Consider the following 15128-nt stretch of genomic DNA (forward strand, 5'->3'; position numbering starts at 1 on the left):
TTTCCCATACATCTCTAAGCTCCCTGGGGTTAGAGATCATGTTCTCTATATCTGTATGTTTAAGGTTTGATGCTCACAGAGCTTAAATATATTTTGCATTTAATAGATGTTTGTTGAGTTGAGTATCATTAAGTGCAAATTAACACTGTACTGAGCATTAGAGAAAAGAAAAGGCATTCATCATAGTCAGTTTCTTAAAGGTGAGTTTCAAGTTGAGTTTTGAAGAAACCTAATTCCAAGAATTAGGGTGAAAGAAATTCTACTCCCAGCTCCCTTCGTAAGTTTTTCTGGTATCATGGATGATGTTTGTAACATCCTAGGGTCAGAAGAACCTCAGGAGCCACCAAATCCTGCCACTACTCCTGTTCACAAGTCCCTTCTTTGGAGACTGATGCTAGTTTTCAGGGGGTGATGTGACATGGGCAGGACCAGACTATCTACTTAGACTTCTCACTGTCATTTTTCCAGAAAGATAAGCATCTTTTCATGTTGAAAGACTTTTGGACTCTTGTTTTGTTCTGGGTAAATCTGAACTTGATGCTTCAAGGGTCTTTGTTTTTTTGTTGTTGGTTGGGGCTAGAATTTATGGTCTGTGACAAAGGACTGGTTTCCAAAATCTGCACTCTCTTCTAAGGGGTCAGCTTATCTTTGTAACATACCACTGGGACAGTGGAAGGTGATGATGAGTTACTTCCCATCTGAGGTGGGCCTTATGCTAACTTATAGAGAATCCCTATGAGTTTAGGCAGATAGAGGCCATCCTGTTCTACAGTAATTTAAGTATTGGACTGCAGGAGATTGCAGAACTCTCAGGGCTAGAAAGAGTCTGCATTGATTCTACAAATACTTATTATATGAGGCATTGTGTACATGGCTAGGGGTATAATGGTGAAAAATCAGATGTGTTCCCTCACCTTGCTGGAATGTATGATCTAACAAGGTACAAATGAGCCATACAAGCCATGGCTCTCCCAGGGCCCTGCAGCAAGGCCTTGAACCAGCCGCACATCTGGTACTTGAGCCCTTTTCTAATCCCACTGGTGTCATGGAGACCATGGGCTCTCCATGGGCCCTGAACATGATCTCCTCCCTTTCTCTATCACCTTCTTGCTTTCCTTCTGTGTTACCAGCGGGGTTTTTTGTTTGTATTTTGGAAAGCCTTTGCTCATTTTGGGCTTTAGCTGAAAGTTGTTGATCACAACTTGGAAGTCTGCTATAGGACAAAAAGCAGGTGCAGGGTCAGGATGCCTGAAGTGGGATGGAGATTTACTGATTATAGGGATTTTATTCAAGGAATTTCATATTTGACAGTGGTGTGTATATTATACATATACTAGGCAGGAAGCATTGCCCAAGTGAGGAGGTTTACAGTAGGCTGGGTGAGTCCTGAATCCGGTGGTAGAAGTAGAATTGGACTCAGAGGACAAATGTGAGACATACGATAAAACTCCAGCAAATGGGACTTCCAACTAGTTGAAAATGGGAAAGACTAGAAGTGGTTTTGTGGCATGAGGTTGTGTGCCCAGGAGAACCACGAGGCCATTAGGCTCATGAAAAAGGCCAGGCTCTTGCCATTTTTGCTCATTGTCCTTTCTCTAGCACCTAGCTCAGTGTCCAGCACAAAGTAGATGCTTGATAACTGTTTGATGAATGAATGAACAAAATAGAGATTATCCAAAGGGAAGCAAGTTCACTCTGGAAGAATGAAGAGCATTATTCATTCATTTAAGATGCCAACATTGTGTCCTGTAAGGTGGAGGAAGTGATTTTCACGATGGCAACTGTGCGCCATCAACATCCAAAGGAGAAGGTGAAGGAGAGCAGTGCATTAATGAGCTTGTGTAAAGTATGATTTTTCTTCTGGTTGGCTGACTGTCACAAAGCCTTTTTTAAATTTTGACAAGCTTTGTGACAGACTAATCACAGAGGACATTTGTGCATGTGATATTTTCTAAGCCATATTTGCAGTTAATGAAATACCTTTATTTCAGTAAAATTAAAATGAAGAAAACACGTATTCTCCCATCCTTAAAAAAGAAAGGCTGGGTGCAGTGGCCCATGCCTATAATCTCAGCACTTTGGGAGGCCGAGGTGGGCGGATCACCTGAGGTCAGGAATTCAGGACCAGCCTGGCCAACATGGTTAAACCCTGTCTCTACCAAAAAATACAAAAATTATCCAGGCATTGTGACACGCGCCTGTAATCCCAGCTGCTGAGAGGCTGAGATGGAGGAATCGCTTGAACCTGGGAGGCGGAGGTTGCAGGGAGCCGAGACTGCACCACTGCACTCCAGCCTGGGCAACAGAGTGAGACCCTGTCTCAAAAAGAAAGAAAGAAAGAAAAAAGAAGACCTTATTGATTCAGTGCATCTAAAAGCAGCACTGGGTTTTGAGTTCCGGCCGGCAATGCTAAGAGGACTTAAGCTTTTGTTTTCCCCTCTGACTTTGGGGTTTATGCTGACTTGGTAACCATTGTCTCATTAACACGGACCTCCAGGAAAGGGCCTCTGTTCTCTTGAAAAGGGGTGTTAGACCCCTCTGGAGGCTGCTTTCCCCCATCTCTCACTCTGTGTTCTCCTGTTTTCTAGGACTGCATCGACGTAGGCTGGTGGGAAGGAGAGCTGAATGGCAGACGAGGCGTGTTCCCAGATAACTTCGTGAAGTTACTTCCATCGGACTTTGAAAAGGAAGGGAATGTAAGTCTCCCTGGCTTTGATTTCAGCGGAGTTGTGGCTCCCATGTTGGGACTTCGGATGGGGGAAGTTTGGTGTAATGTTGAAGAGCACTGACATTTGAACATTCAACAGGCCCAGATTCTGAGCCCTCGGCTGCCATATACTCTGTAACAAGTTTCATCATAGGATGCATCTGTTAGCTGGCAACAGCGATCTCTACTCTGGGGTTGTTGCATACATAAACAAGATAGTGCGTGTAAAGCACTCGTTGCAGCACTGGCACATTCAGCACCCAAATAAACTGTGAGAACCTTAGGTGCTCTTTTTGATAAGTGGACTGCCAGCAGCATCCCACATACCATGGTCCTTGGGGGTGGGAAAGTAGCTGGTGTTGTGGAAGTGGCTGAAAAGCACATTGTAAGGCTGAGGATGCAGGGTGAGGCCTGTTAATCTTTCTACACTATATGTGTACATGTGTGAGTACACCCACACATATCCGTATATGAGTATATACACAGCTCTCATCCACCGTTTCTCTTTTGTTGTGGGAGCCCATTTGACCATGCCACTGTTTAAATCAGCCACTCCATCTCTGTTTGCTTCACTCTAGGTGTATTGTTTCCCTGCTGACGATGTAATAAGAAATGTTGGGAAGTTAGAAGCACTTTCCAGTATAAGGGGGCAGCAATCCCATATTCAGGGTTCTTTGCCCAGGCTTTTGCATGGCCTCTGCCCACCTTTCCCAGCCTCCACCCACTTCATGCCCATGGGGACTCTGTTACTGGACGGTGCTGAGCCTGATCTTGCCATGGCACCATTCCAGTAGGGCTGAGGTGTGGGAAGGATAGCTACAGTGCTTGTGGCTTCGTTGCCAAGGATACTAAAGTAGCATTTAATGGAATTTGTGCTGCTTTGATGAATGGATGTAATTGTTTAAGAAGCTAGATGGTGTTGGCACCTGCCAAGATTATGGCCCGTAGACCATTAGGTTGGTTTAAAGGCTAAGTTAGCCACACTTTGTAAGCTTTTTGATTGCTTTCTTTCTTGTATTGTTTAGGTGAAGGATGTTCTTTTCCACACCTGTTATTCTCTCTTGGAGTCTGAGTTCGGGTTCTAGAGAATCTAGATTCTGTTTCCTAATGTTTCCTAGATTCTTGATACTTAAAGTGAGATCCATGGGCCAGCAACAGCAGCATCACCTGAGAGCTTGTTAGAAATGCGCAGACCCCACCCCAGACCTGGTGCATCAGAATATGCATTTTAACAGTGTTCTCTGATGATTTGTTTGCATATTACAGTATAGGAATCACTGGTATAGAAGCAGGTATCTCTCTAAGTGATGACAACCCACCTTCTGGTTTCCTCCCCCATCCCCCATATTTTAGGAGGGAAATAAATTCACACAACAGAGAAGAGCTCATCATTCAATAAGGAAAATTTTCACCAAGCAAAATCACTTGAAATGTTTTTATTGATGACTGTAGCAATAGAGGATTTTCATTTGACAAAATCAGTCACTGAGAAGAAAAGATACTAAACACTTAGTAGTGACTGCATAGGAAATGTTTTGAAATAGTAGGACACAGGAATGAAGATGGCAAACATTACAAAGAGTACAATGGTTGTGACCCTAGGCTGTGGCATCAGATAGATCTGGGTTTGAATCCTGGCTCTGTCACTTACTTGTTCTGTAGCCAAACCCGAGTCACTGAATGTCTCCAAGCCTCTGCATTCTCATCCATAAAATCATGAGAATAATTGTACCTACCTTGTCAACGTGTTGAGAGAAGATTTACTGGGATGATGCACATAAATTCTTAAACATGGTGCCTAGTAGTTGGTAAATGCCTCACACAGATTAACTGTTCCAGTCTTTATAATTGCTGTTTACCACGAGGGTAGGAAGGCTCTAGCTAAAACTGTGAAGTAATGATAGAAGGCTGACTCTGGTTCTTTTTGCTCCAGCTGATCAAATCAACACAGTTATCTTGGTATCTTGGCGAGCTTCCCTGGGAATCCAAATGCATCTAAAAACCTTGATAAATAGCCATTAAAAATAAATCTAGCAACTTAGAAAATGTACTGGTAGAGATATGTGAGCACAGAATGGCATAATCTTTGTTATTTATTTGTCTTTTTTTTTTTTTTTTTCTGGATCTACTGCCTGGCAAATGTTTTATTTTCATTCACTCATTCAGTATTTATTGAGTCCTTTCTCTGGGCTGGCCACTGTGCTGGTTGATTGAAAGTGAAGCATGCTCATGGGTACTGTCCTTGTGAGCTTAGAGTTAAGCAGTTAGGTCTGGCGTTTAGGGCCATGGAGACCTGCCAGACCCTTCTGAAAGGACACCTGATATAGGCCTCTCCAAGTGAGTGGAGGCTAGGGGGCTGTCCAGTCTGCCTGTACCCCGCTTCTCCCCTATCTTTGTGAGGCTGGTAAAAGCTAGGCACATCCTGAAGCACTTGGGCGCCAAGACCTTCATGGTGACTCCTCTCCCTTCGACCAAGGAATCTTAGCAAGCATACCATCCTACTAGACATTTGCCACCTTATTGGTTCTGATTGAAGCAGTATATTTTTTTAATTGACATAAAATTGTGTTTAATGTGTATAACATGATGCTTTGAAGTATATATACATTGTGGAATGACTGAATCTAGCTAATTACCATATGCATTACCTCACATCGTTATCATTTTTGTGGTGATGGGCTGTAGAGTTTTGAAGACTAGGGTAAAATCTAGATCATTCTTTTAACAAATGGGTAAAGCATGCCTTCTAATTCCCAGTCATGTTTTGCGGTGGGGAGGCAGTAAATTCACTCAAGTGAGAGCTACTCCATAGTGTACTTTTCTAGAAGCTCTGTGTTACATAAGCTATTAAGGGAAGCACTTCCACCGGGAGAGTGAAGTTGTCAGTGATGAGTGGACTGGGCATGGCATGCTCTTTGGGACATGCATGCTCTCTGGGGCCCCATGGGCATCTCTCCAATCCCCGACAAGCAGCCACCATCTCTTTGATAGGTCTTTTAACCTTGTCCCTATGAAGCAGAAAACCCAATAGTCATACCTGTTAGACAAAGTAATACCTATAGCTGAAAAGTGATTGTACGACGTAGCATTTAACTTCTAGAAAATTCAAAGTATAACATCCTTTTCCGTCTCCTCTGGTCTATAAAAACCAGCCAACCATCTTCACATTGGTTGTTATACCAGCCTTTATTGCTGCACCCAGAGTATTGGTGAGTTGGTGACAATGTGACTGGAGCTAGGGCTGTCATTTGCTGAGTTGAGAGTGTAAAGATGATTAGAATCATTAACATGAAGGCACTATGTGAATGACAGAGTCTGAAACATTCTGCCACTGGTTTCAGCAGATGTCATCTTGTCTTGCCAGTGACTGGGGTTACAGTCATTCACCCAGAAAAGAGGATGATCTGTGATGATTAGGGTAGACAGAAGCAAATGGCATTTATTCAACAGCAGGCCTCTTGACTCCGTAGGCATCACCAGAGCATTCTGATGAGGCTGACATATTTTCTGCTAGGATGTGAATTCAGGTAGTTACTACAAGGCCTTTTGGAATTCCTGGCCATCTTTCTTTTGGAGAGTGCTTAGTGGATTCTCCCTCACCAGGGTAACAAATGCTTTGGGGTTTTTCCTCAAGATATTCCAGAAGAGCATCTGTTGATCTCTTGGTGCATATTTTAGAGCAATTATGTAAGCTATTTATAAGAGAACCTAGATTCAATGGCTGTCTGTTTATTTTGGGCCTTGACAGTAAAATTGAATACCAGAACGGAAAGATTAAATATTCTGAGAGCTCTAATGAAGCAATGTGTGTGCTGTGTCATTGTTACAGAAGGCTAACGGGGAACTTAGACTCTCAAAAACAGCAGAAACAACTGCTCACTGTCATTAACAAAAGAACAAAATTAGAATAGGTACTTCGAAAGATAGTGTTATTTAAGAAAGTGGCCGGGTGTGGTGGTTCGTGCCTGTAATCCCAGCGCTTTAGGAGGCCAAGGTGGGAGGATCGCTTGAGCCCAGGAGTTTGAGACCAACCTGGGCAACATAGCAAGACCCCATCTCTACAAAAATAAGAAAAATTAGCTGGACATGGTGGTACATGCCTGGGGTCCCAGCTATTCAGGAGGCTGAGTTCGGGGGATCGCTTGGGCCCAGGAGTTTGAGGCTGCAGTGAGCTGTGATCATGCCAGTGCACTTCAGCCTGGGCAACAGAGTGAGACCCTGTCTCAAAAAAAATGTAAATCTCAGACTCCAGTTCTTTTAAGAGAAATTGTTCAAATCACCAGAAGATATTACTGATCTACCATGCATTTATCTGGAGGGCTCTTCAGTGTTTGTACAAGTGAGGAATGATGGCATTGCTAAGATTCCCATAGGCATTTCCCTAGTGAATGCTCCTCAGTGGGAGCTCAGTCTCAGGGACTCAGAAAGCTGTCCTCGAAGATGTCCCTGTGACTATGATGCAGGCTCGCCTTTGCTGAGCCACAGAGGCTTAATCAGGTAGCAGGCAGCCAGCTTACTCATCGCAACAAGAACTCAGATGTCAGCCAGTCTGGAACACAGAGGTCTGCCAGCCCCGGTCATTTTGTCCGCTATGGGCCTGATTCCTTAGAAGCCGGATTCCACCGGAAGCCAGGTTTATCCAGTGGTTGCCAGGAGGGCAAGGAATCAACAAGAGGAGTTTGTTGTTCTTACCAAGGGTCTGGCAGGTATCACTTGAGGCCCCTTCATGCACCAAAGGGAAAGATCTGCCAAGGGAACCATGTGTTGAAGTCAACTAAGCCTCGATAATGCTTCCAAGAGCACTGCACCACTGCCTTTGGTCTCCATTTGTCTTTGTTTTCATGACTGACTGGACCCTTCCTGTTCACATCAATCTCCAGACACATTGTGATGCAATCAGTTAGATTTCCCACTTTCTCCATTATAATCATGTGCCAACCCAGCCTTTTATGATTTTTTTTTTTTTTTTAGCACAAGTTTTGCAGGTTCCAAACTTTTGCAAGGAAGGAAGTCTCTTGCTCGATTCTCACAATGGCTGAATTTTGCTTGTTTAACTCTGCCTTCCCTATACCAAGTTCTTAGGAGGCCACTCACCTTACTTATCCTCCATCTTCTGACAACCCAGTCCATAAAATCTGTTCTTAGTCAACATTTTCTTTATTATTCATCATGTCCTTTAGCCTTTAGCCCTGGCCCCGATTTTTATTTAGACTCATCTTAAAAGACATCTTATTTGAAAACGTGCATCTATAAGAAGAACTGTTGTTTTTCTAGTTTCTGAGGATGCCCGATAATTTCCCTATTTTTTAGCCTTCCAAAAGAAAGAAATATGTGCTTCTAATAAGCAGTCTTATGAAAAAAATTTACCTAAACATTATCTGTCTTGAACATTTAGTTTCATGGGTGGTTTCACATGCAAAGAAATGGGGTTTGTCAAGGAGTTAATGTCATCCGAGTATGGCCTAGTGACTCAACCCCAGTGGGCTTTCTCAAAGCCACCCAGATGGTATTCCCTCTCCCTTCTCCAGCTGTACTTACAGCCTATAGTCTTTGAAGGCAGAGCCCATGTCCCAGGCTTCTCCTTCATGGGGCCTTACAGCATGCATGGTACATGGTTGCTGGTGAAGAACCCCTGGTCCTTTAGTTGATTGGTGCCAGAGTGTACCTTCTCTTCCTCCTGCCCCTCCTTTCCTGTTTTCTGCTTTCTCTTGTACAAAAGAGGAGGAAGAGTAGAAGGGAGGGGCAGGGGGAGGCTGACCTCCTGTCAGATTGTCCTTCCCAGACCAAGGGAGGCCCAGATCCTTCCATCTGATCATGGTGTCTGGGCATGGAATCAAGGCATCACTTTCAGGGTGGGGCAGATGGAATGAAGGGGTGAGCCAAGGGGTGAACTGCGAGAGCATCTTAGGGAGAAGCCAAATGCCAAGGCCTAGCTGACTTCCCAACAGGCCATCAGTCTGAATGGGAGATGATGGATGTAGGCCACTAGGCCAGAGGCTGAGGGAGGAAACTAGAGAAGGACTCTTCCAAGAGCAGGTTCCCTAGGTCCCTGGGGATCTCCACTGCGGGTGACAGGGCAGGCAGTTGCTGGGGACTCTATAGGGTACAGAGGTGCAGTTAAAGACACTGTCAGCACCTAGAGGATAGCTTCAGCTGCACATTTCAAAGGTGTGACTGGTCCTCCAGGGGCAGGGGAGAAAAGGGCAGAGTGGAGGTCCCCATATGTTTCTAGAGCTGCAAAGGGGTTCCTTAATCAGGAGCTGTCCATTTGTGTCCCCTCTCCAGCCTCACCCACAGACACCACCAGAGAACTTAGTGGGATGTGTGGAGGAGGTCTCCCAAAGTCCAGAATTGCTCAAAATCAAGCTAAGACTTACTTCCAGAACCTCACCATATTCCTCTAACAAAGCCCCTCTAAAGGGTACCCAGCCATCAGGGTACACTTCTGTTTGTGTTTGTTTGTTTTTAACAAATCACATCTCTGGGGCCAGAGTTCTGAAGGTAAACCAGCTCAAGAGGCAAAGTAGCAAACCAGATTCCTGCCAGGGGAACAGTTGAGTCAGCCAATGAGCCTTTTGCTTGGGAAGGGCCAGTCTTGCCAAACAAAGGGCAGAGTCAGTTCTGAAATCCTTCACAGGAAACAAAGCTTGTCTTCCCATTCTCATTCCAGAACATTCATATCTGTTTCCTTCCTGGTAACGTAAAGGTAAAAATCAAATCTAGCTAATATATCCTTTGAAGGATGGTATCTGCATGTCTTGGTCCAAGCCAACAACCCCACACACAGGCAGACATGGACACGTGTGCACTTAGGCCTATGCTCCCTCCATATATGAAGACTGTGGAAGGCATTCGGCTCTCCCAGAAATCAGAAAATGTGGATTCATTGATTTTGTTACCATTATATTCATGTTGGCTCTTGTGAAATGAATTCCCGTAGTCTGGACATTGAGAAACGTAGAGTTCTGGGCCCTCTGGCTACCAACTAGCTGTTTAAACAGCCTTTCTAGGCCTCAGTGATCTCAGCGGCGGGGGTGGTGGGTGGTGGGGGACTCCTATGATGGCTTGCAGCTCTTAATATCCACTGTTTTTTTTAGCACTTACCTGCAAACTGAGCAGGCTGAAGCCACCTGAGGTTGGAGCTAGAGCATTTTACCTTCACCATGGAGGGAGGGATAAAGAGAATAAATAGAACAGGTGCCTCTAAAAACTCAGGACTTAAATACTTGCCTGAGTTGAAAGGATGTTTTCGTGTGTACACCTATAGGAGCTGGTTAATATCTTATTACTATTAAACCGTACACAGGAAACCTTGACCTACTACTTAGCCCGGAGGACCCCAGCCCCATTTTCTTTATCCAGTCACAATTGGATGTTTGGAGGGAAATCAACTAAATGATCTCCTCATGTCTTTTTATTTGAGAATAGTGAACTCCCGTGATGAATTTTCTACTGTCACATTTTGCTAGAGAATCACCTGTTTTGCCTTCTCAGTTCACACTGCCTTGTCTTCCTGTTGCATTTAAAATGAAATTTTTAATTTAATTTTTCTTTTTTTTTATTGAGACAGGGTTTCCCTCTGTTGCCCAGGCTGGAGTACAGTGGCACGATCTCAGCTCACTGCAGCCTCCACCTCCTGGGCTCAAGCAACACTCCTGCCTCAGCCTCCCGAGTAGATGGGACCACAGGCATGTGCCACCATGCCCAACTAAATTTTTGTATTTTTTGTAGAGATGGGGTTTCACCATGTTGCCCAGGCTGGTCTCCAACTCCTGAGTGCAGGCAATCTCCCTGCCTCCATCTCCCAAAGTGCTGGGCCTGTTGCATTTTTAAAAAACATTGTAGGCCCATGTGCAATACTTCATGAATCATTTGCGGGAGGGGTACAGCCTAGAGCTGCATAGAACCCTGGCCCTGATTTTTATTTAGAATTACCTGAAAGACATCCTGTTTGAAAATGTGGCATCTTTTCTCCTTTGAAAAAGCATAAAGGCTAAGTTTGATGGAACCAGAGAAAGTGAAGTCAGTAAAGGATTAAAAAAGAGGAAAACTTGTAAACCCCCTCTGCTAGTAAGCAAAGCAGGCACCTGGCCAGCACTGATCAAGAGTGGTAGATGCAAGACAGACAGCTCACAAACTGTTCCTTCCTTTCGAAACTGTGCCCCCAACTGCCTCTGCAACTGCCGGGTTTCCGAACAAAACTTCACACTTCTGTCTCTGTCCTTTGCCACGTTCACACACATGCTTGCTGTGACAACACTTTTCATACACTGTCTGTTAGTGCAACATTTTCCTCTCTCCCTCCCCCAGTGCCCCTCTGCTCTGCTCTGTCACATTTCATGTGTCTGCTACATATCAAATGTGACACAACAGTAAAGGGATTTTTTTTCTTTGACCAGTAATCTTGGAAAATATGATGACTTGTAATTGTCGTTTTAAAATTTGGGGCCCTGTGGTTTGAGGCAAGGTCGCTGGGGTAACGGCCTCAGCGAAAGGAGGCTCATGTGAAATTGGTTATAGAAGTGTTCAGACCAGCAAGGAGTGAGGAAGATGTCCAGGGGTAGGCGTCATTGGGACTTGGCTAGGAAGAATAAGGCCATGGGGTGTTGGCAGTTTTGTAAATAAGGAATGACAGGCATACTTCATTCTTCCGTGCATTCCTTTATTGTGTTTCAGATATTGCGTTTTTTACAAATTCAATGGTTGTGGTAACCCTATGTGGAGCAAACCTACTGGCGCCATTTTCCCCACAGCATGTGCTCACTTCATGTCTCTGTATTACATTTTGGTAATTCTCACAACATTTCAAACTTTTTCATTATTATTATGTCTGTTATGGGTAATCTGTGATCAGTGATCTTTGGCATTACTATTGTAATTGTTTTGAGGCACCATAAACTGTGCCCATATAAGACGGCAAACTTAATTGATCGATCTTGTGTGTGTTCTGACTACTCCATTGACCTACGATTCCCCATCTCTCTTCCTCTTCTTGGGCTTCACTATTTCCTGGGACACAACAATGTTGAAATGAGGCAAACTAATAGCCCTATGATAGCCTCTAAGTGTTCAAGTGAAAGGAAAAGCCACACATCTCTCACTTTAAATCAAAAGCTAGAAATGATCGAGCTTAGTGAAGAAGGTATGTTGAAAGCTGAGACAGGCCAAAAGCTAGGCCTCTTGCACTAAACAGTTAGACAAGCTGTGAATGCAAAGGAAAAATTCGTGAAGGAAATTAAAAGTGCTACTCCAGTAAACACATGAATGATAAGAAAGTAAAACAACCTTATTGCCAGGCATGGTGGCTCACATCTGTAATCTCAACACTTTGGGAGGCCAAGATGGGAGGATCACTTGAGCCCAGCAGTTCGAGACCAACCTGGGCAACATAGTGAGACTCCGTCTCAATCAATCAATCAATCAATCAATCAATCAGTAACAGCCTTACTGATTATATGGAGAAAGTTTGAGTGGTCTGAATAGAAGATCAAACCAGCCACAACACTTCCTTAAGCCAAGGTCTAATTCAGAGCAAGGCCCTAATTCTATTCAAGTCTGTGAAGGCTGAGAGAGGTGAGGAAGCTGCAGAAGAAAAGTTAGAAGCCAGCAGAGGTTCGTTATTGAGGTTTAAGGAAAGACACCATCTCCATAACATAAAAATACAAGGTGAAGCAGCAAGTGCTGATGGAGAAGCTGCAGCAAGTTATCCAGAAGATCTAGCTTTGATGAAGGTGGCTACTCTAAACAGATTTTCCGTTGATGAAACAGCCTTTGATTGAAAGAAGATATCATCTAGGACTTTCATAGCTGGAGAAGTTGGTATCTGGCCTCAAAGCTTCAAAGGGCAGGCTGACTCTCTTGGTAGGGGCTAATGCATCTGGTGACTTTAAGTTGAAACCGGTGCTCATTTACCATTCTGAAAATCCTGGGGCACTTAAGAATTATGCTGCCAGACACGGCAGCTCACGCCTATAATCCCAGCACTTTGGGAGGCCAAGGCAGGAGGATCACTTGAACCTAGGAGTTTGAGACCTGCCTGGGCAACATAGCAAGACTCCATCTCTACAAATAAACAAAACTAGCCAGTTGTGGTGGTGTATCGGGAGAACCCGCTCCCGATGTTTAACGTGGGTTCTTTTCTATTTCCTAAGTGTCTCAGCTGGGTTGAGAAATAAAGGGAAAGAACACAAGAGAGAGAAATTTAAAGCTGGGTGTTGGGGGGAGACATCACATGTCAGCAGGATCCGTGATGTTCCCCGAGCCGTAAAACCAGCAAGTTTTTATTAGTGATTTTCAAAAGGGGAGGGAGTGCACAAATAGGGTGTGGGTCACAGAGATCATATACTTCACAAGGTAATAAAATATCACAAAGCAAATGGAGGCAGGGCGAGATCACAGGACCACCAGATGAGGCGAAATTAAAATTGCTAATGAAGTTTCCAGCACGCATTGTCGCATTGTCGTTGATAACATCTTATCAGGAAACAGGGTTTGAGAGCAGATAACCTGTCTGACCAACATTTATTAGGTGGGAATTTTCCTCCTCCTAGTAAGCCTGGGAGCACTACAGGATACTGGGCTTATTTATCCTTCGCTTCCCCGGAAAGATAAAAGATGAGACTACCTTAAAAGGGGCCTTCCTCAATCACAAAAAAGACGGACACCTTTAAAAGGGGCCTTTCACCACAAAAGACGGACACCTTTAAAAGGGGCCTTCACCACAAAGACGGACACCTTTAAAAGGGGCTGTCGATAAGCCTACCTTCGAAGCATCTTCTCTGTGATGTTCCTTGCTGAGAAAAAGAATTCAGCGATATTTCTCCTATTTGCTTATGAAAGAGGAGAAATATAGCTCTGTTCCGTCCGCCTCACTGGCGGCCAGTTCAAAGTTACCTCTCTGGTTCCCTGAACATCGCTGTTATCCTGTTCTTTTTTTTTTTAAGATGCCCAGATTTCATATCGTTCAAACACACGTGCTCTACAAACAATTTGTGCAGTTGGTACAATCACAGGGTCCTGAGGCGACATTCATCCTCCTCAGCTTACGAAGAAGATGACGGGATTAAGAGATTAAAGTAAAGACAGGCATAGGAAAACACAAGGGTATTGATTGGGGAAGTGATAAGTGTCCATGAAATCTTCGCAATTTATGTTCAGAGATTACAGTAAAGACAGGTGTAAGAAATTATAAAAGTCTTAATTTGGGGAACTAATAAATGTCCATGAAATCTTCACAATTTATGTTCTTCTGCCGCGGCTTCAGCCAGTCCCTCGGTTCGGGGTCTCTGACTTCCCACAACAGTGATGTGCACCTGTGGCCTCAGCTACTTGGGAGGCTGAAGTGAGAGGATCTCTTGAGCCTGGAAGGTCAAGGCTGCAGTGAGCTGTGATCGCACATTGCACTCCATCCTGGGTGACAGAGTGAGACCCTATCTCAAAAATAAAAACAACAAAAAAAGAATTATGCTAAATCTACTCTGCCTCTGTTCTATAGATGGAAAAACAAAGCCTAGATGATAGCACATCTGTTTACAGCATGGTTTACTAAATATTTTAAGCCCACTGTTGAGACCTACTGCTTAGAAAAAAAAATTCCTTTTAAAATATTACTGCTTATTGACAATGCACCTGGTCACTCAAGAGCTCTGATGGAGATGTATAAGAAGATGATTGCTGTTTTCATGCCTGCTACTACAACATCCATTCTGCAGCCCATGGATCAGAGTCGTTTCAACTTTCAAGTCTTGTTATTTAAGAAATAAGGCTATAGCTGCTGTGGATAGTGATTCCTCTGATGGATCTGGGGAAAGTCAATTGAAATAATTCTGAAAAGGGCTCACCATTCTAGATGCCAGTAAGAATATTTTTGATTCATGGGAGGAGGTCAAAATATCAACAGTAACAGGGGTTGGAAGAAGTTGATTCCAACCCTCAGGGATGACTTTCAGGGGTTCAAGACTTCAGTGGATGAAATAACTGCAGATGTGGCAGAAATAGCAAGAGAACTAGAATTGGAAGTGGAGCCTAAAGATGTGACTGAATTGCTGCAATCTCATGATCAACCTTGAATAAATGAAGAGTTACTTCTTATGGATGAGCAAAGAAAGTGATTTCTTGAGATGGAATCTACTCCTGGTGAAGATGCTGTGAACATTGTTGAAATGACAACAAAGGATTTAGAATCTTACATATGCTTAGTTGATAAAGCAGTGGCAGAATTTGAGAGGATTGACTCCAGTATTGAAAGATGTTCTACTCTGGGTAAAATGCTATCAAATAGCATCACATGATATAGAAAAATTTTTCACGAAAGGAAGTCAATTGATACGGCAAACTTCGTTGTTGTCTTATTTTAAGGAATTGCTACAGTCACCCCAACCTTCAGCCACCACCACCCTGATCAATCAGCTGCTGTCAACAT

At 43.8% G+C, this 15128-nt stretch overlaps 1 protein-coding gene across 13 annotated transcripts in view; it reads left to right on the forward strand.

The window, feature by feature from the left end:
• SH3KBP1 (SH3 domain containing kinase binding protein 1) overlaps positions 1–15128 on the forward strand; it is a 355843-nt gene that overhangs the window by 272453 nt on the left and 68262 nt on the right. For all 13 annotated transcript variants that reach the window (XM_017953930.3, XM_021933130.2, XM_021933128.2 and 10 more), the window contains one exon: positions 2589–2696. In XM_017953930.3, coding sequence (XP_017809419.2) covers positions 2589–2696 — 108 coding nt within the window. The remainder of the gene's footprint in view (positions 1–2588; positions 2697–15128) is intronic.

This window comes from Papio anubis, chromosome X (genome assembly GCF_008728515.1).
Source record: "Papio anubis isolate 15944 chromosome X, Panubis1.0, whole genome shotgun sequence".
NCBI lineage: Eukaryota > Metazoa > Chordata > Mammalia > Primates > Cercopithecidae > Papio > Papio anubis.